Source organism: Gigantopelta aegis, chromosome 4 (assembly GCF_016097555.1).
Source record: "Gigantopelta aegis isolate Gae_Host chromosome 4, Gae_host_genome, whole genome shotgun sequence".
In the NCBI taxonomy this organism is placed as follows: domain Eukaryota; kingdom Metazoa; phylum Mollusca; class Gastropoda; order Neomphalida; family Peltospiridae; genus Gigantopelta; species Gigantopelta aegis.
Window position 1 is genome coordinate 73350854 of NC_054702.1, and position 21611 is coordinate 73372464.

Consider the following 21611-nt stretch of genomic DNA (forward strand, 5'->3'; position numbering starts at 1 on the left):
AACGTTCGCAAATAATAAAAAATATTCACTTCGTCGTCACCCAATAGCCGATGTATTTTTCGTGCTGGGGTGTCGTTAAACATTCATCCATTCATTCATTCATTCATTCATTCATTCATTCATAGTTTGAAACCCAATGGCCGATGTATTTTTCGTGCTGGGGTGTCGTTATTCATTCATTCATTCATACATTCATTCATTCATTCATAGTCTGAAACCCAATAGCCGATGTATTTTTCGTGCTGGGGTGTCGTTAAACATTCATTCATTCATTCATTCATTCATTCATTCATTCATTCACTTCGTCGTTTAAAATCTTGTAATGACACGATGGAAGAATGAATGAATGAATGAATGGATGTTTAAAGACACCCCAGCACGAAAAATACATCGGCTATTGGGTGTCAAACTATGGTAAAGGCAGAACATTAAATGATGAACCGCATCAAGATAAAAATTAAACAATTAAATAAAAAAGACAGTGTAAAGAACTGTGCAAAAATACAAATATCACTGATAGGTAATATAAAACATTAGAATCATTATCATTAGAGTCATTATTATAGTATTATCAATGGTCAAACTAGCTATACACGTCGCAAAAGGTCACGACATGTTATATCTAGGTAATCAACTAACCGGCGAGAGAATTCTTCAACAGCCCCTACGCGTGCTGTATCCTCACCGTGGTGCAGGGGTGTAACATTTTCTTTGAGAATGACCAATACAGCACAAAATTGAAGTTTCGAGTAAAATTCAGTATCCGTAAAATTCTGTGATATTTGTGTTTTTGCAGTTCTTTACACTGTTCTTTACACTGCTTTTGTTTAAACCTTGAATTTTTATATTGATGTTGATCATCACTTTATTTATTTGCATTACCATAGTTTGACACCCAATAGCCGATGTATTTTTTGTGCTGGGGTGTCGTTAAACATTCATTCATTCATTCATTCATTCTTCAACAGCAGTTACTGTAATCGCCAAAATTAATGTAGGCTAAATAACATCCAAAATTTATTTTGGCAAAACCATGTGCGATGCTCAATGAAATAAGAATTAACTGTCAAACGCGAACTTTAAAATTGAGCATTCATTATTCTTATTAAAAATAAAATAAAATAAAATCCCACATAATTTTGGAGATTTTACTATGTGTTTATAAGACGTTAGCCATATTAGTAATGGGCTAATGTTTACAATTTGGAAAAGGTATCAGCTCTCAAATTTTTATTTTGAAAAAAGGAAATGAAAGAAAAACAACACCGTCCACAAACATCCATGCACCTCTACATTTCTGTATGTTTCTATGATTGTATTTATAGTAAACTTTACAAAATTGTATTTTATTTCTGTTTTGGTTTTCAGCTAAACAGAGATGTGGTCAATGCCTAAACAACCTTTTTTTTCCTTCTAGACAGTGTTTTGTTTTGTTTTTGTGACTTGTTAATTTTCTTTGTATTATAATTTTATTTTTATAACTGACATTTAATTATTTAATTTTCAACGTCTAACATTCCAAAGTTTAATGTTAAAAACATCCTATTATTTAAATGCTATTTTTGACAGTTATGTTCACTGTTGAGTTGCTCCATTCAGCAAATCAGTAGTAGAATATTGATAGATTCCCTGTAATTATTGGTATTCGTGAATATTTATTCGTAATAGAGACCCCATATTCGTGATACGTATCGTATTCGCCACTTGGTGTATTCGTTGCAGCTCTAGTTTTGTCGATTTAAAAATAGACAGTGCCATGAACTGTAAATTATATTACCATGTGCTATGGATATTGTTCATACATGTAGCTACATAAGTGTTAATGGAATTTTTAAAAAAAAAATTTTGTAATGGGAAGGAAGCTGACGCAGTAATTCTCTAAATTGGATGTTTTTGTTGACGTTATTCTAAGACCAGTTCTCCAGCCACTTTTGCGCCGTCACCGAAGACCATGAGGTCTCCTGTTTCAACAAGACAATGCTCGTCCACATACTGCAAGAATTACCCAGGCATTCCTGCAACAAGCTGGTATCACCGTTATGAACTGGCCCGCCGTTTCACAGTTGGAAGATAGGTGAAAACGATTAGGGGTGTAAAGGTCTTATATGTTGTCACTGACATGGTAGGTACTTTAGATTTTTAAGTAGAGAACTCCGTTTTATATCAACATAATGAAATTATACTTTAGTATAACTGATATTTTTTGCACATACACAGTTGTACTTTTCATCCACAATTTAGTGATTATTGATCTACAGAAAGATGAAACTAAATCAAGATTTCTTGGAGAATGGCATTCCATCTTGCCCTAATATGATACAGGTAAGTGCAGAACGCAAAACATGCATGCGGCCAACAATCGACAGTTACACAGCTTCTAAAGTAAATTTCAAAACCTTTACTGATATACAGACTTGATACATCCTGAAATTTAGCCCAAGACTACAAGAAGCCGAATCGTGCAATTGTTATACATGTTTATGAATTTACAAATTGGAATATTTAGGTTATTTGGTATGTCCATCTGGATTTAGACTTTCAGATAGTCAAAGTTGTAACAGCCACCACGACCATGAACGAAAAACGTTTTAGGCCTTGTGAAATAACATATTAATATGTATAGTGAAACTATACATAGGTTACTATCTATCCCAATGTCAAGTGTCTAATTAATAAAAGCTGTCCTTTTGATTTTAGGAAGGAAACTGATTTTCATCTGGAAAAGTTCAGAACATGAAAATAAATGGTGATATTTTGTGTGCTCTGATATTACAAAGTATCCATTATAAACCAATAAAAAAGGTTCTTGTTTATAATATATATAATCCATGTTATAATATGAAGGTAAGTAACATACATGGATTGCAGACCCATGTGAACGATATCTGGAGGAAGGGGAGCAATATCTAATAACAGGGCAGTGTCTACCGGTGGGTTACAAGCAATATTTTTTTTATCTTTATTCGTCCTCAAGTAAGGCAGTACAGTCCCTCTCCCCAGATTTTTAACAAACGTTTCCAAAGTCCCTATATCAGAAATGTAAGGCCATTGGGTGTCAGAAATATCACCCCTTTGTTTGTTTTTTAGCAACAGCATCAATCATTCTTTTCTTTCTTTCTTTTTTTTCTTGTTCTTTTTTTATGAAATATATGTTTGGAAACACCAACTTTACTAATTGTGTAAATAGCCCACAACAAATGAATAAAGCTGAAACGTTTTTAAAGATACAACACACGTCATCTTGGTTTCAGACTCATTGTCTGTGTTAGATTTAATACTATGTGATCCTGATCATCCTGATATAGTCATACTAGGTTTGAGGCATTCAAAACAAAATAAAATAAAATATATAATGACTTTAATTGTTATTTCATTCTTTTTTAAATCAAATAAATATCTTTTTAAGTCCTATATCTTAATAATTAATATTTTAAAAATTATATAAATAAATTTATTAGCCCGTTCATTTATCATCGAAATTTTAATTTTTAAGTAGCCTTTCAAATAAAAAGTAGTCCTACCCTCAAACAAATTTGTTTGTCGTTTTTAAATAAAAGACATCCATATAATACATTTTTTAAAATTCTTAATCTTCTTTTTCCAATTTATTTTAATCATGTAATCATTTTACTGTCTCCAGCTTCTTTTATTCTTTATTTTAAAAATGTCAAAAATGTGCGCGCGATACTAGGTTGAACCCGCTAAGGTTAATAACGAAAATGGGTCTTTTGCGACGTTAGCTCACCTCAGAAATTTGGGAATTTTTATGTTATTACTAATGATGTACTGTCTCTATCCTGAAAAAATCAGCTATGTACTATTTATTTCCGGGTTAAACCCTAACGTTACTGGACTACTTACCTTGAAATTGTTTAACCATGGACAATCTTATGGTATCACCATTTTTATCAAAGAACACACGACCCGTTATCGAATTAAAGTTAACTCTGAGCGTGTTGTTCTTGATTAATTCGCCGATATATCTATTGGTGTAGGTAAAATCTTCAAGTCCAAATCCTGTCAATCAAAGAGTGAAACAAAGATGACACAAAACTAATGGATTATCCACAAACTTTATATAGAATCGCTTGTAATCAAAACAACATTTTCAAGAAAACCCAAAGTGAGGAAATAATAATTATACACCCCCTCCCCCTTTAAAACAGTCATTAATTCGGGATAACTTATTCACAATATAGTATGGATGCATAATTTTTATTTTAGTGTGCTCCGATAAAATAAAAACTATTGCACTGAACACATTTACGCTATTGTGATTGCATGTGCTTAAAGAAAACAGTTTGATCAAGTTATTCGTGTCATTTGACCCGTCTCCTGCATATGGTGAAACATATGTTTAGTCATCTCATGAAATGCCTTTTAACGTGGCCGGATGGATTGGTAAGAAATTCGTTACATATTGCATAGTATTAAATACACCCACCATAGTTATTAAGCAATGTAACCTACTTCGGCTATCCCAACATAAAAAAAACCCCAAAGAAAAGAAACAACAACAACAACATCACACCCATACTCACTCACTCACTCACACACACACAGACACACACACACACAGACACACACACACACACACACACACACACACACACACACTCGCGCGCGCGCGCACACACACACACACACACGCACACTAATAAAATATTTAAAAAACCGAAACCCCAATAAAAAACCCCAACAACTTTAAACAAGCAAGGAACAAACCAAAAACGTTTACACAAATATACATTTCTGCTGAATATTTATTTATTGTAAATACATAGATACTGTTGTTATTCAACAAAATTATAAGTGCACCAAAACACTATGATTTGATTTGTTGGTGTTTTAAAACGCTGTGATAATATGTAGGATTATTTTTTTAAACATCACCTCAGTGTGTGCATTGTCAGTTTACTCTGACGGTGCGCCACATGTTGGTGGAGTGCAAGCATCTGAAAGAAACTAGAAAAGATATTTTTGGTCAGAGAAATGTGATAGAATCATATCGATTCCATCCAGAATTAGTTTTACAATGTTTACGTGCTACTGACTTTTACTCTAAATTTTAATTGTATGTGTCTGTGATATTTGTATTTTTTGCAGTTCTTTACACCGTGTTTTAATTTAACTGTTGAATTTTTATATTGATGTTGATCATCACTTACTGTTTGCATTTACCATAGTTTGACACCCAATAGCCGATGTATTGTTTCGTGCTGAGGTGTCGTTAAACATTCATTCATTCATTCATTTTTTTTTAAACACTTCGAATAATTTGAGTAATTGTAAGAATGTGTCCTACACCATATTCTTAAATCTATTCCAAAACATGATATTCCTTGAAATGAACTTAACACCGCCATAAAGGTAATCATATTGTGTCAGTAATGTTTTTCATTAATCAAAAAAAAATATCACATCATAGCGATCATTTAGTTCATGCATTGATAGTAGATTATTGTATAGCACAAGATATATTAGATATAATTTGTTTCTGTCTGAAATGTTTCAGTTTATACTAAATACTCCATTTGACTCTTCTACTTATTGTTTGATGATGTAGTTGTTTCTTCTACAATACAATATTTGTGAACACTAAAGATGGGATTTAAATACATTATTTATCTATAAAAAAAAGAAAGAAATGAAAACGATTGTAAATGAAATTACATTCTTTGAATCACCCACGATTTAACAGAAACACGTTTATGGCCAAATGTCAACAAACAATTGACATTTTATGGAATACCCTTAAACACTGGTCACAAATGTGTAGTTGATCCCAGTTGTTTTCACTGTTATCAGTTGCATGTTCAGGTCATATTAAAGGGACATTCCTGAGTTTGCTACATTGTAAGATGTTTCCGACTAATAAAATATTTCTACGATTAAACTTACATACTGAACATATTTTCTTGTTTAGACTATCATTATCTGTATATTTATATGTGTCTGGTCGTCTTAAAGTTACCGTCTCTGGTTACCATATTATAACATCATGTACAAATATGAAATACAAGCTTAAATGCACTTTTAGTAAACACGTGTGTGTTCGCTATGAACGGAGATCGTCAAAAGTATACGCTCGATTCGTCGTCTGTGCCGCCATTGCTCGGCAATGCACAAACGACAGCCAGTTTCAGTTAATACGTGCGTTTGCGGATTTCAAATTGTAGGGTTCGTCTCAAAAAATTAAATGAGAAATCTTGCGCTGTACGAAGAACGTTCGGTTGAGGATAAAACCGTTTCGATCTTGACAACGTATTATCGTACCTTCCTATTTCGGGATTAATATTTTATAAAGTGTTAGTAGAACTTTCAAAGTTTAGTCATGTATATATTTTGTAATAAAATATACTGAAGTAGACAATGAACGTTTTCATTTCTTAATTTTACGGGTGTTAAAATCGACAAATTCAAATAACTATTCTTTCGTTGGGAAAGGGTAATGTTAGTTTGTTTTGTCAATATCAATGTTAAAGCATATTGATTTAATAATCACCTGCTATTGGATGTAAAACATTTGGTAATTTTGACATAGAATCTTAGAGAGGAAACGGGTGCATGTGCAGGGGGAGGGTATTGGGGTCGAAACCCTTACCTGCCCAAGCTTAAAAAATGTGAAATATATTTTCTGGGGGAGCATGGCCCCATATAAACTTCGCTCAACACAGTCTACAACCCCCAACTCCGCTGAAATCCCTGCACACGCGCCTTGGAAACCCGCTACTTTTTTGTTTGTTTTTTTAGCAAGGGATCGTTTATATGTACCATCCCACAGACAGGATATCACATACTATGACCTTTTATATACCCGCCGATGGGGATCGATTCTTGACCGACCGCGCATTACCCCCCCCCCCCCCCCCCCCCACCTTTTTAGGTCTAAGTAATGAATAAAAACAACATATAGTCTTGAAAAATGTTACGTAAATCGAAAACAACACCCTCTTCCTCTACCCCAAGAGCGTTACGTAATTATTAACACCCCCTTACATGTAACGCGTATGCCAACCGCTGGCCACTGTTATAGTTTCAATTTGGAAAGGTGTTGTACCATACCTCTATGGATATAAATATGTTTTGGAGATATGAGACGACCCCTCAATCAAGACAGTTAAATTTGGTCAAAATCACGTAAGAAGTTCAGAGCCTGCGCAAATCACGTAAAGTCCCAGTTCTACTGGCGTCCCGCTAAATGAAGAAAAACAAAGCTGGCCATTGCGTTTATAGTTGACCTAGATAATTTAGATAAGCGAGCATTGCAAAACTAGCGATGTTGTGGACCGTTTATGTACCAAACAGAACTGGATCACCTATTCTGTATGCTTAAATAATAAAAATATTCCAGGGACTGCAGCTTTAATATTTGTAAGAAGCCCAAACTGGATTTTGTCTTTGGATTTTAGGAAATAAAATGAAATTTAACCTAGTACAAATATTAGAACAATAAGAAACACGTTTAATATGCAGCCACTAATATATTATGCAGAAAAATATATTTGATATGTAATTACACACGTTAAAAAGTCTTTGTTAGTCGACAACATATTAAAAATTGCAACAAACTCAGGAATGTCCCTTGAAGTCTTCTAAAACAACGTAATGCAGTCTATTTGTCGGAAGGGGGGGGGGGGGGGGGCACAAAGATCCCATGTAGCTCATGACCTATATCCTGTGCAAAATTGAGTTTTTAGCTAGTCTAGTTAGTGGCAGTCATCTTACATACACTGGGAGAGGGATAAATTGTGGAGATCCTGGGGAGTGGCAGTCCTCAAAAGAGCCGTACATCTGATGGTGTATAATGGAAGGAATGACGACTTTGCCTAAATCCTTATTTCAACTTCCTTATACAAAGATATCATTTTTATTACGATACACAGTTTTGTCACTCAGATTCAGTACATCTCCCGCATCCTGGTTTGATCCAATATACAACGTGTGTTTTCATTTAAAATTAACGAGCATTCAATATGATGCACATATATATTTGTGCATGAGGGTGTATTGTAGTATATTTGAATGCTTTGGGGTATTTTATACTCAACGGCAAAAGTTATTGTGACACACAAAAGACAAAGATAATAGATAAGTTTTTACTGCCGTGCATGAAATGTTATAATATGGAAAGAGAAATGACCGAAAGTATGGAAACGAGCAATAGTACATGAAAAGGGCGCACCTGCCATATGCAAATGAGCTACATCACTAGAGGGTGTCCAAGCGAAGTTCACACAGTCAGTAGAGAGTGTGTCCACCTTGAGCATGGATACAGTCCCGACACCGTCGTCTCACTGAGGCCATTAAACGCCGGAGAAAGTTCCTGGGAATGCCCGTTTCGCAGATACGTGGGTAGGATCCATGTGTCTTGGCGAGTGGTCGGCCGCTACGGGGACGGCCCCTGACCTGGTTGTTTTTGTTGATATCGATGCCGTAAGTGCCATATGGATGGTGTTTCTGTTGACGTTGAATTGACGTGCGACGTCACGCTGCGAGTTCCCAGATTCAAGTATCCCTATGACTCGCCATCTGACATTTTGACTGAGGCGTGGCACGACGGAATTGCACCAAAACAGTTAACTAATGGTGTTTTTCTGACTTCTGGACTTCTGAAGGCTGCACAGAGTGGCAATGATTTGCGACTGAATGTCTGGCCTTTTGTGGTGAACACTGGACAGGATTTCTCCCGAATATGCCATGTTTCTTGGACAAAGCATGAAATCGCTGCAAAAACTGCTTGGTTGCATTTCTTCGAGCTGTTTCATGCACATTTTCTCTGGTTTACATCTATAAATCCATTCATAAATTTATTACTCCAAATACCTTTTGCCTTTGAGTATATATAGAACATTGCCAGTTGTACTTTTTAATTAGAGGGGGCAGGATCTGGGAGTTGAGGTGTGATCTCGGGTCTGGTCGACACATGCCTTCGGGGTCATTACACTCTGTGCAGTATGGGTAAAGTGGGACAAGACCCATTCTTGTAATGGAGGGGAACATGTTCTTACCTTGGTACCTTCGGCAAAGTTTGCCTACCCTGAGCAGAGGAAATAACTGGCAAGCGGGTCAATAAAGGGAAGATATTTGTAGCTACAAGTTTCTGATCTTTGAGGCTATACATAATGTTATCATCTATGGGACTGTGGGGACAGTGATATCCCAACTGCGAAGCACTGGATATTTTTCACCACAAACTTGACAATTAAATACATTTTCCCATTTCAGAACATCAGTATCACATTTAGTGCCATCGTCTGAATGCAGCTCAAATATCTCCTAGTATTTCTCCGTATATACGATGCTATTTGACAACCAGAGGCGGGTGGAATATTGAATTGCTAATATTCTACACAAAGAAAATGTAATTGATACGTAATTTTAGTGAATAAAATTGTTCTATTAGTTATAAACGTTGCAATGTCTCTTTAATGTTGTAATACATACATATCAAAACATGAAATAAGCCAATATAAAATGTTTAACATCGTTAATTCATTGTAAATACTGTTAGCTTGGTTCATATTTATCAATATTAAAGTGACTTCTGAAACCTCTGTACCTGTATTCTGAAGGTCAGCCATGGTAGCTTTGAGTGCCTGAACAATAACCCATACTGCATCATACGTAGCCTGTGCATGGTAATTGCCCGTTAGTGTTTGATAATGAGTCATTTTTTTGTAATCGTTCATGAACTGTTGTAGTGTGATACCGTTGTCATCCTTCTCAGTGCCAAAATATTTAAAGTAATCAGTAATGATGAAGTAGTTGCCGGCGGCTGACAATATTTCGTTACCAGTACAGTCAGTATTGTTCCCTTTCCACCAATTGTGTTCCAGGTTAGCTGGAAGCAGCCACACAATCTTCGGTCCACTGAATCTGATTTTAAAAGCCTTTGTAAAGAAAACGTAAATTGTATATCATGTAAGTTACAGTAATGGGTCATTCTGTAGTAACGATTTGCATATTGAAATTCTCTGTTTAGTAGAATATCCAGTTTACTTCAGAATATAAAATAGCAATTTAATGTGACATTATTCTTTTGAATATTTAGTTTTAAACTCTTCAGTCATAGCTAGGACATGACGTCTTGTTCAGTTTGCTTACACAACTAATAAATGATATGAAACCAAGGAAAATATATTTGATTTATGTGTTTTTAACATCAAAGTAATTGCACAAAATCCTAACTAATTGCCATGTGTAAAAAAGAAAAGAAAACAGTTGTCCTACAAAAGTCTTATAATGTACTTACATGACAGTTGTTTCTATAACCAGCAACCATACTGTCAACAAGATTGTATCACCTAGTTTTGCTACTGGTAATGTTGGTACACCTTTCCGAAGTAAAATTGCAATATTGTATTACTTTTCTGATGGTAGTGACGACCGTACCCTCAACGGCAGCGTCGACTTTTGCATTTACATGTAGCTCAACGTTAAAGTTTCGTCTTTAGCTCCATTTATCTTAAACTACAAGTCCTACACAAAAGAAACGTGGTTTACAGTTACATCTATGGATATTCACCTCAGTGCATGTAATAAAAAGTTTTCAATTTATTAAATTAAAATATGTATTATTGTTATTTTTTATTATTATTTTTTTTTTTTTTTATTTTTTTTTAAATTTTTTTATTAAACTGAGATAAAATTGGACACACGTTTGCGTGATACTGAATACATTTATGATTGGCGAAACAATTCGTGACCAGATACATGTATGTAATTGTATGTGTATTTTGGTAGTACTACTCACAGTGCTATTTGTATTCCTTGTACAAATAAGTTGTGATTCGTTTGAAACCCTGTATAGTTCTTTGTCAGTAAGGGAAATGTGAATAAACGTTACACGGATTCGAGCATTTTAGTTTTCCCCAAACAATGTTTCTGCCAGAAAGAAATTTTGGGTTAAGTAAATCATACAGTAATTATAAGAGTAATTAAAGGGACATTCCTGAATTTGCTGTAATTATTAAGATCTTATCGACTAACAGACATGTTTTAACGATTGTAATTACATATAAAATATATTTTTCTTAATAAAATATTAGTGGCTGTATATTAAACGTGTTTCTGATTGTTCTAATATTTGTACTAGGTTAGATTTCATCTTATTTCCTAAAATATATTTTTTTCGTACGTACGAAATTATTTGAAGACAAAATCCAGTTTTGACGACCAGAAACACATTGAATATGCAGACACTGATAATCTAAACAAGAACATATATTTAATATGCAAGTTTAATCGTAGAAATATTTTATTAGTCGGAAACATCTTACAATGCAGCAAACTCAGGAGTGTCCCTTTAATTCTGTCAAAAGGTTAACTTAAAAAAATTTAAATAGGCAAAAGAATATTTATTTCATTTAGATATTACTTCCAGGCCCCGCAGGATTGAGAGTTCCGCTCAAATGAAAAAAAAGAAGAAGGATTTTACGTAACATATAAAAGTCCTTGTCCCCAAATGACCGGGATAACGTAGCCGGGTTTTCCTACCCGTCGGACTCCTTCATCACCAAATCAGTTATAGCGGTATGGTTAATAATAATGTATTATATACGATTCAAAAAGAGAAAGGCATAATTAGATTAAAAGTGCATTTTATTACAAGATAATAGATATATAAAGGTCTTCAGAAAGTCAACACAGTCTAAACTGACAACATATCACGTAACAATATTAGTTTACAGATTAGAAAGAAAGAAAGAAATGTTTTATTTAACGACGCACTCAACACATTTTATTTACGGTTATATGGCGTCAGACATATGGTTACGGACCACACAGATTTTGAGAGGAAACCCGCTTTCGCCACTACATGGGCTACTCTTTCCGATTAGCAGCAAGGGATCTTTTATTTGCGCTTCCCACAGGCAGGATATCACAAACCATGGCCTTTGTTGAACCAGTTATGGATCACTGGTCGGTGCAAGTGGTTTACACCTACCCATTAAGCCTTGCGGAGCACTCACTCAGGGTTTGGAGTCGGTATCTGGATTAAAAATTCCATGCCTCGACTGGGATCCGAACCCAGTACCTACCAGCCTGTAGACCGATGGCCTAACAACGACGCCACTGAGAAGGGTTTACAGATTAGAGTGGAAGCATAGATTAACTCCAGTTATTTGTTCTTCTTTTTTGGTCAGAGGGGCGGGATTTAGCTCAGTCGGCTGAGCGTTCGCTTGAGGTGCCTGCGTCGCAGGATCGAACCACCTCAGTGAATTCGTTAAACTGATTGGGTTTTTCTCGTTCCAACCAGTGCACCACAACTGGACAAAGGCCGTGGTATGTGCTTTCCTGTCTGTGGGAAAGTGCATATAAAAGATCCCTTGCTGCATTAAGAAAATGTCGCAGGTTTCCTCTATTGACTACGAGTCAGAATTATTAAATACCAAATACCAAATGTTTGACATCCAATAGCCGATGATTAATAATCACGGAGTGACTGATAACACTTTTATTTCAGCGACATTTTAAGATATTTCACTAACTGTTATATAATAAAACGATGTTTCCAAATATCTTCGTTCTGCTAAAGATCGCATACACATTACCGGTTACTTCATGCGAGTGTGAACGAAGCTATAGGGTGTATACTACCAAATCAAATCCCATAGACGACAATAGTAACATATGTGGCTAAAACTCCTACCTGTAGCGTATCAATCGACATAAACACCACGGGTATAAATACTACCACCCCTCACACTTAAAGTGAATCAGAAAAAATTGGGGGTCAAGCTGCTTGTTTCTGAGATAACGGGTAGCGTCTATGACTACCCTAGTTCCGCACAAAATTCGAGTACTTTTTTTTACAGGTACGCCATACATGTTTCAAGCACAAGGCTACTTGACACATTGGTACTAGATGAAATAAAATTGCATATTTTTTTTTACCTAGATGAAACTATTATTTTTTACAACCAACACACTCACATTTATAACCAATCACATGACTTGTGGTATTCACTCTCTATCAAACTTTGACCCAGCCGGAAGTTATTTGGTTTAGTACTACCTTTAGCACACTCCGGCGACTACACACATACATACGTGCATCTATGGGACTAGGGCGCCTTTCTAATTTGGCGCTCCTAACTATTCATTATGACCAAGATGTAGATGTGGACGAGATTGCAACATTATTCGTTCAACAACACTCGAGGAAAATGGAACTCGACTCTGTACAATGAAATGATATGATCTTATGCAAGTTAGGGAGCGGGACGTAGCAAGATGTCAAACTTGTGCCCAATTCTTTTGTTCTTTGTACAATAAAATATGTTTGCAATCAATCAATCTATGACCATGTGTCGATATAACTGCGTTTGCCATCCAATAACCGCAGGGGCGGGACGTAGCCCAGTGGTAAAGCGCGCGGTCGGTGTGGGATCGCCCACCCGTCGGTGGGCCCATTGTGCTATTTCTCGTTCCAACCAGTGCACCACGACTGGTTTATCAACTGCCGTGGTATGTACTACCCTGTCTGTTGGATGGTGCATATAAAAGATCCTTGCTGCTGATCGAAGAGTAGCACATGAAGTGGCGACTGCAGGTTTCCTCTCTCAATATCTGTATGGTCCTTAACCATATGTCTGACGCCATATAACTGTAAATAAAATGTGTTGAGTGCGTCGTTAAATAAAACATTTCCTTCCTTCCAATAACCGCTGATTAGAAGTCAAGGTGTTCCAGTAGGCTTAACTTTATTACAATTTTGTCATGTATCATTTATTATAAATACATTAGTACGACTGAAAACAAGCGGTTTCTTGTCGTGGCTTTGTGATCAGGCCATTTCACATGCATACCACAACGTGATGCAACTTATTAACGTATATTTCGCAACAAACGTTAATGTAATATTCTTGAGTGTAACCGGCGTCATCACATTGTTTGGCAAGGGGTTCTATATCAGTGTTTCTGCTAAAAAGAAATTTTTGGGTATGGCACTATGGAATGGATTTCAACCACAGAAAGAAAATGGGTTAAGTTTAGGGTTAGGGTTAAGAATGGTATACAATAATGATAAGATTAATTAATTTTGTCAAAAGGTTAACCAAAAAAACCTAAATAAATGGGTACGGCGCCAAACCCATTTTACCCTCTAAGGACCACCCCATCCCCGTTTACGGCTCCGCGCCTTTGGCGCTCGCATTTGATGAGTTCCGTTCAAATGCAATTTCGATTCCCCCCCCCCCCCCCCCCCCCCCCCCCCCCCGCAAAACATACTGGCTACGGGCCTGACTTCTCCTACCTTTGATTTTTTCCAAGAAGATCTAACCGATCCATTGTCATTTCATGTTATTTATGAACACATACTCTGAATGTGTTAAAACTGTAGTTTGCTGGACCTAACATGAGCAAAAGGCCGAAAACCTGTGAACAACTGAACTGGTTTCTATTTAATTCTAGCAAGTAACCTTCTCAACATGCCTTTGTTTTGAATTACACTGACCTCACAGAAAACTTTTCTAGCTTTGTCTGTGTAAAAGGCACCAATGATAATTCTTGCATCATCGTCCTGGAAAATAAGAATAGTTATTCCACTTACATTTTCTGAAACATCTTTGTTAGTGTCGTAGCATGATATTCAAAATCGTATGTTTACATATGGTAGAATGAGAATCCGTTCTAAGCGTTTCGCCTACCACACCCCAGGAATAAATGTCTCATACTTTGTCTTTAGGTGGACTACCTCTTCCAAGACTGGAAATATTTGGATTTAATATTTCTATTAAATCAAGTTATCAATGAATGAATGTTTAAATTAAATTGTTTGCTCGATTATAATTGATATTGTACACTGTAACAGGTAAATGTTTTGAGTTTGTATGCTGTCAATTTTATCGTCAAAGGCAGACTTTTTGTTCAGTACTGACATAAGATATTTATTATCTGTATGCAAAATACATTTGTTTTTATTTTTTTAACTTTAAGGCCCATTTATTGAAAGTCAATATCATTGGAACCAAAACTAAAAATGTAACATACTTAATCAGATCTTTATTGTCCCACTTACTAGGCAAGGTGGTTACAGGTATTCTGCACCGCCAGCATTATCTGTGAATAACTGGATTTCTTTATCAAGGATTTGCCTCATGCCAGGGTTGGTTTTAAACATATTATCAACCAATTTATCTTTTCGACTTGGCAAAATGATTGGAATGGTGCGTTTGTGAACGAGATTCATGGTGTCAAGCCAGTCCTGAGAGAGTGGCGATCCTCCTACAGGCAGCGCAGGAAGAATAAAATAGTCTTGTGTCGTGCTCGTATTGGTCATAAATATTTGACTCATTCATTTATCTTAAAGAAAGATCATCCACCTCAGTGTGTGCACTGTCAGTGTACTCTGACGGTACGCCACATGTTGCTGGAGTGTAATCATCTGAAAGACACTCGAAAAATATATATTTGGTAAAAAAACAAAGGTGATGGAATCCTTTCGATTCCATCCAGAACTTTTATTACAATTTTTACGTGATACTGATTTTTATGGTAAATGTTAATTTTATCTATCTGTGAAATTTGTATTTTTTGCACAGTTCTTTACAGTGTGTTTTTATTTAACTCTTGATTTTTAAAATTGATTTTGATCATCACTTTAGTTTTGCATTTATCGTAGTTTGACACCCAATAGCCGATGTATTTTTGATGCTGGGGTGTCTTCTGTTCTGTTCTATTATTTTAGTCTTTATCAGTGAACCAGTCAACGTCGGGAATATAATAATAGCCATTACAACATTGCAGAGAAAGCAACCATACACGTATATTGTTTCATTGAGTATATAACACTAATGTGGTGATTTCGTTTTGACACCGTACACATATAATCATATTGGCTGTACTTATTCTAATTAGCTCTGTCTGCCCATTCGACTCGGCATTGTGCGGATATATGGCACCGATCAAATGCTAATGTTTTCTCGTTTAGATAAAAGCTCTTGCTGCTGGTATTGGCCTTTTACTAAGGTCTAACGAGCCTGTAAGAGAGTTCAGCTCATTAAGAGTAATATTTTTCTTTTCCAAGTGATAACTTGACATTATGTTTTATACCAGGACATTTAATTTTGACTGTAATAGTATCAATTTACAACCTCAAGAATGTTAGAATTCAAGTGGAACCTGAAGTTCTGTAATATGCAGTTGGTACCTCTATTTCTTTCAAACATATGCATAAGTGTTACATAATCATGTGTTTGATCAGCAAATATAAAACCATCTCAATATTGGCCCACAGTTTCCTTCGCTGACCAAAATTTAGGTATCCATTCTAAACATAAAGAAAACTGATCAAACACGGCACAATATATGGAACATCCTATTGGCAAACATGTATCAACAAATATGTGATCAAGTAATTTCAAACCTAAACGTTCAAATTCTGCTGGATATATTGGAAGTAGTCGAAAAACAAATTTGATATTCATTATACCTATCATCGCACAATGTCCCAAATTATTTACCGTTTTATTGCTTTATCAAATGTACACTAATTAATTGAACACTGAACTGTGTGAATGAAACCAATCAGATTTAGTATCACGTGAATACGATAGGTGATGAATCAATTTCCAGCTGACATCTTTCTTTGGTACCAAGCCTATTGGTGATAACCTTAAATTTGTTAATGGGTGACATACAAATGGCCCAGCAATGATACGTAACTGCACCCCTTTAAAACTTTTTGAAAAGCTAAAACTTCATTATGCTGGACAAATAATAATTTGTTACAATCAGTTGTGGCTCCACTCCATCACAATATAAGTAAACTCCATTATTAAAACCTTTTAATAAATGATTTAGCGAGTTTGCATTGATTGGAGCAGAACATTCCAGAGTTTATTGCAATTTTAAAGATGTTATCGACTAACAGATACTTTTTAACGATTGTAATTACATATCAAATATATATATTTTTTTGCATAAAATATTGCTGGCTGTAATTAAACGTGTTTCTGATCGTTCTGTTTGTACTAGGTTAAATTTCCTGTTTATATCCTAATTTTTTTTTTTTTTTGTACGTACCCATGGTGGACCCATTGAACTATTTATCGTTCCAGCCAGTGCTCCACAACTGGTGTAACAAAGGCCGTGGTATGTACTATCCTGTTTGTGAGATGGTGCATATAAAAGATCCCTTGCTGCTAATCGAAAAGAGTAGCCCATGAAGTGGCGACAGCGGGTTTCCTCTCTCAATATCTCTGTGGTCTTTAACCATATGTCTGACGCCATATAACCGAAAATAAAATGTGTTGAGTGCGTCGTTAAATAAAAACATTTCCTTCCTTCAGAACTCCCTAACTACCATTGACTTTATACCTGCTCCTACTGATGAAGTCGAACCTTGGTAGTTTCGTGAGTAGCCGCTGGCTTCCATGGCATATGGCCTCAGACCACAATTAATTTCGCTATATGTTTCTATATAGCCTTAGTGGCTATAACATTTTTATTAATATCAGCAGGCCCGTGAAGTTGTGTATGTACCTTTGCCTGCATGGGGGACACATACCCTGAAAATGACAACCCCTGTTGTCCAGCTCTTTCTCCCAGCATATTGGTTTAAACAGACACACCCTCTAAACCAGGCCGGAGTACACCCATTTTACACAAAAAGCACTACTTTTGCATGGGTCGGAATTACCACAAACAAGTCTTCAATGTCAGCAAGTTACACATGTTTACAAACTACATGCTATCCCCTGTCACTTCAGTCAAACAGTTGCCACTTCATAGCTGTCTGCCATGAAATAATCACAGTCAAACAGCAGACTACTTGCGCGGTCAAATTTCCGGATTTTCGACAACCAAATGGGAAGATAACTGTAATCTGAGGCCTATCAGTCCATTTTTCCCCAAAAAAACTGGCCGACACTAATGCATTCCAATGATATACATATTAAAGCAATGTAAGTAAGTATCGGGATGTCACCTTTAAACTGAGAGTATATAGAGGCTGTGTTAAAACACCTACCACAGTGCCTTGCCATGGCCAATTTTAGCAATGGAAACTTGAGGGACACCAACTTCAAAATGTAATAACTTTATCAAATTTCGGAATTTCTTCATACAACGAGGAGCTATTTTTTCTTCTACATATGTTCTATCTGCGCAGTGTTGTCTTGGAAAGATTTTGAAATATTTAAAGGAAAAAAAAATCAATCATTAGATCATTTTTAATCAAATATTAAACTTAAATTTACATTTTTGAAAAAAAATAAAATCTAAAACTGTAAAATTTTGCATTTTAGATATGATAAGTAGAGGCTTAGTAAAGCTATGGTGACTGAATTCATGATACATTATTAGAAATGTGTTAGAGGGATGGTGAAAGTCACAAAATTGGGGCCATTTGCAACAAATTTTTATACACTAATTTCAGGGAAAATTAGACATGATAGGCCTCAGATTCAATTTTGACCTGCTGTATTTACTTGAACTACTTCATTTACTGTATTAGACATGTAGCCACTTTGTAAAAGGCAAAACAGTCCATATAAATGCATATCAATATGAATATGCCCTACAGATATTACTTAGGTATACACCATAATATGTTTTTTGTTGACGACAACTTTGAAAATGAAGATTTTGTCACAAAATGCTGATATAAATCCTACCAAGAGGTACTTGCACCATATTTTTCAGTTTCCAGTGATAACTGTCAACAAGTGTAGTCATGTGCTAGTGTCTTGGATACCTCAGTGTAGTATTTCTTGATTGGAAGGATGTTTGTAGTAATGACCACTGAATATGCATTATGGATTATTCTGCCATATATATTACAAGCCAAATGTTAACCTTTTTGGCACATTTTCTGCAATAAACTTGACAAGTATACCAGCATCTGATTACTGAACACAATAAATACATTCAGACAGCATAGAATATTAGCCTATTATATTTTCTAAGCATGAAAGACCATTTTTGAAAAATGACTGAAGTGTGTAATTTACATAAATGTAGGTGAAATGTATTATTAGAGTACTTAATCTTGTTAAAAACTGTATACTATTTATTTAAAGTGTTTAATTACATTTAGTAGTGATATATTCATTATATTTAGATCTTCTGTCCAATTGCAATAATTGAGAAACTCATTAAAATTCAATATCTTAAAAAAAAATTAAATCTCAATATTGACTAACAAAATCCAACCTTTGCTCTTTTTTTTACCAAATTATTAGCTCAAAACTGTTAAAAAAAATATTGCAACAACCTGTAGTAACATCAGAGGTCATTTTATGCTATTTTGGAGGATATTGAAATTTAAAAGTTGAATATTTTAATTTTAATTTTTAATAAATTCAAAAAAAAAGTTTTTTAATTTAATAAAATATTTAGAAAATAAATAAATAAGTTTTCATATTCCTTGTGGTATTCACAATCAGCCTGTATAATTTCACCTCTCTGGTTATAATACTTTCATCAGAATCAAGCATTTAACCGGTGTAATGTGTGAACTATATCAGGCCTCAGACCACAATTAATTTCGCTATATGTTTCTATATAGCCTTAGTGGCTATAACATTTTTATTAATATCAGCAGGCCCGTGAAGTTGTGTATGTACCTTTGCCTGCATGGGGGACACATACCCTGAAAAGGACAACCCCTGTTGTCCAGCTCTTTCTCCCAGCATATTGGTTTAAACAGACACACCCTCTAAACCAGGCCGGAGTACACCCATTTTACACAAAAAACACTACTTTTGCATGGGCCGGAATTACCACAAACAAGTCTTCAATGTCAGCAAGTTACACATGTTTACAAACTACATGCTATCCCCTGTCACTTCAGTCAAACAGTTGCCACTTCATAGCTGTCTGCCATGAAATAATCACAGTCAAACAGCAGACTACTTGCGCGGTCAAATTTCCGGATTTTCGACAACCAAATGGGAAGATAACTGTAATCTGAGGCCATATACAATTCGCAATGGCACAGTTCTGTTGCCTGGCTGGTTTTCCTAGATCTCTCCATGTGGCATTTGTTCGCTCACAAACAGTATTGTTTATTTATTGATTTGTTAATTTTTTTTAAATTTGAGTAAGAGATATTTTTATTAATTATTTATTTGCATATTTTGTGACGTGTGTACATCTACTTCCAGCGTGCATAGTTTTGCTAAATTTAAACACGCATAACAATTTTCATATATTTGCAAATTTTCATTTGATATTACATTTGCAGTTCTTATTTATTTGTGTGACATTTCATTTATATTTGGGTTGCCTAATGGCCCAATTTTGGAGTGGTAAACTGACCAATTCAGCCAATATATAAATTTATTTACTATTTTGTATTAATTATTTAACAAAGAAATTCTAAGACTGACCAGTAATAGAATTAATAGAGGTTACTTCATGGATGTTTTCGAATATGATTTTTATGTCAATGAATGTGTGAAAACCATAAAACGAATCGTATTCGAAATAACACCATGAAATGGTATATTTATCATTATATGTCAGCAATATTTTAAAATATCTTTCGGTTTTTTGTTAATATCTTTCACTTCTCCTATACGTAACACCATGACATACATGTATATAGTTTTTTTTCGGGCGGAATCTTTCGAGAATATTTACTTGACCACGGACGTTTTTTAAAGAAATATGAATAAAAATGAACTTTCTTTATTAAATTAATACTTATTTAATGGGACAGACCCTAGTTTTTAAACACTACCGACGTATTTGTCACTATTGGATCCGTTTAGTAATATTTACATTTTATTATTTAGAATATTCATTTTCGTACTCCTGAGGTGATTCTGGTCATCCTGGTGTTTGTAATACCCCAAAATGCATTTTCTATCATATTAAAAATGCACGTTCGTCTGAGAAGTAATGGTTATTGAAACAAGCTCTAGTTGTTTTTAGACGGTATTTCCCCATCTAACTTACACTGAACATTGTATTTCCATTATTTGGCTTCACACTCAATCAGTTTGAGATCTTTTACAGTCATTGCACTTCATATCCATTTTTTTTATAGGTACAATTGTTTAAAATACTTTTATTTTCAAATACTATCAGACGCATTGGTAAATATAAAACAGAAACACGATGACCTGAATAATCAGAACATAATAGTAACAGTGGAGATAACTGAATCATGAACTTGTTCGCAAAGATATAAATATGATTTCTATATTTTTACTGGAACTAAAACACAGTGAAAATATGACTTTTCATCGAACATCACTTTTATGGTTTATGTAGATCTAAATGTTTCATAGCTATGCATATAAATAAATATAATTCTCTCACCTTTAACTTTTGGACGAACACTCGTGGGCTGTTAGTGAATACGAACTTGTTCATGACTTTAATGTTTTTTGTAATCAGGATATTTTCAATATGTTCCACCATCTGATAGAAAAATAACAACCCTAAATTTAAAATCATATAAGTATGTATGTATGTATTTATGTATATATATGTATGTATGTATGTATGTATGTATGTATGTATATATATATATATATATATATACAACTAAAATTAAGTAGAGAACATCCCACTTCAAATATCCTTAATTATAGAATGAATTGAGATATAAAAATCAAAATAAGTGCACTATGTGCGGTAATGTTCCATTTCAA

General features: G+C 34.9%; 1 protein-coding gene across 1 annotated transcript in view; it reads right to left on the minus strand.

The window, feature by feature from the left end:
- The window catches only part of LOC121371068 (gamma-aminobutyric acid type B receptor subunit 1-like), a 94300-nt gene that overhangs the window by 38397 nt on the left and 34292 nt on the right, over window positions 1-21611 (minus strand). The window contains exons 4-7 of the mRNA XM_041496698.1: window positions 21277-21378; window positions 14462-14527; window positions 9563-9893; window positions 3862-4017 (exon numbers count right to left, since the gene is read on the minus strand). Of these exons, the coding sequence (XP_041352632.1) occupies window positions 3862-4017; window positions 9563-9893; window positions 14462-14527; window positions 21277-21378 (655 nt within the window). The remainder of the gene's footprint in view (window positions 1-3861; window positions 4018-9562; window positions 9894-14461; window positions 14528-21276; window positions 21379-21611) is intronic.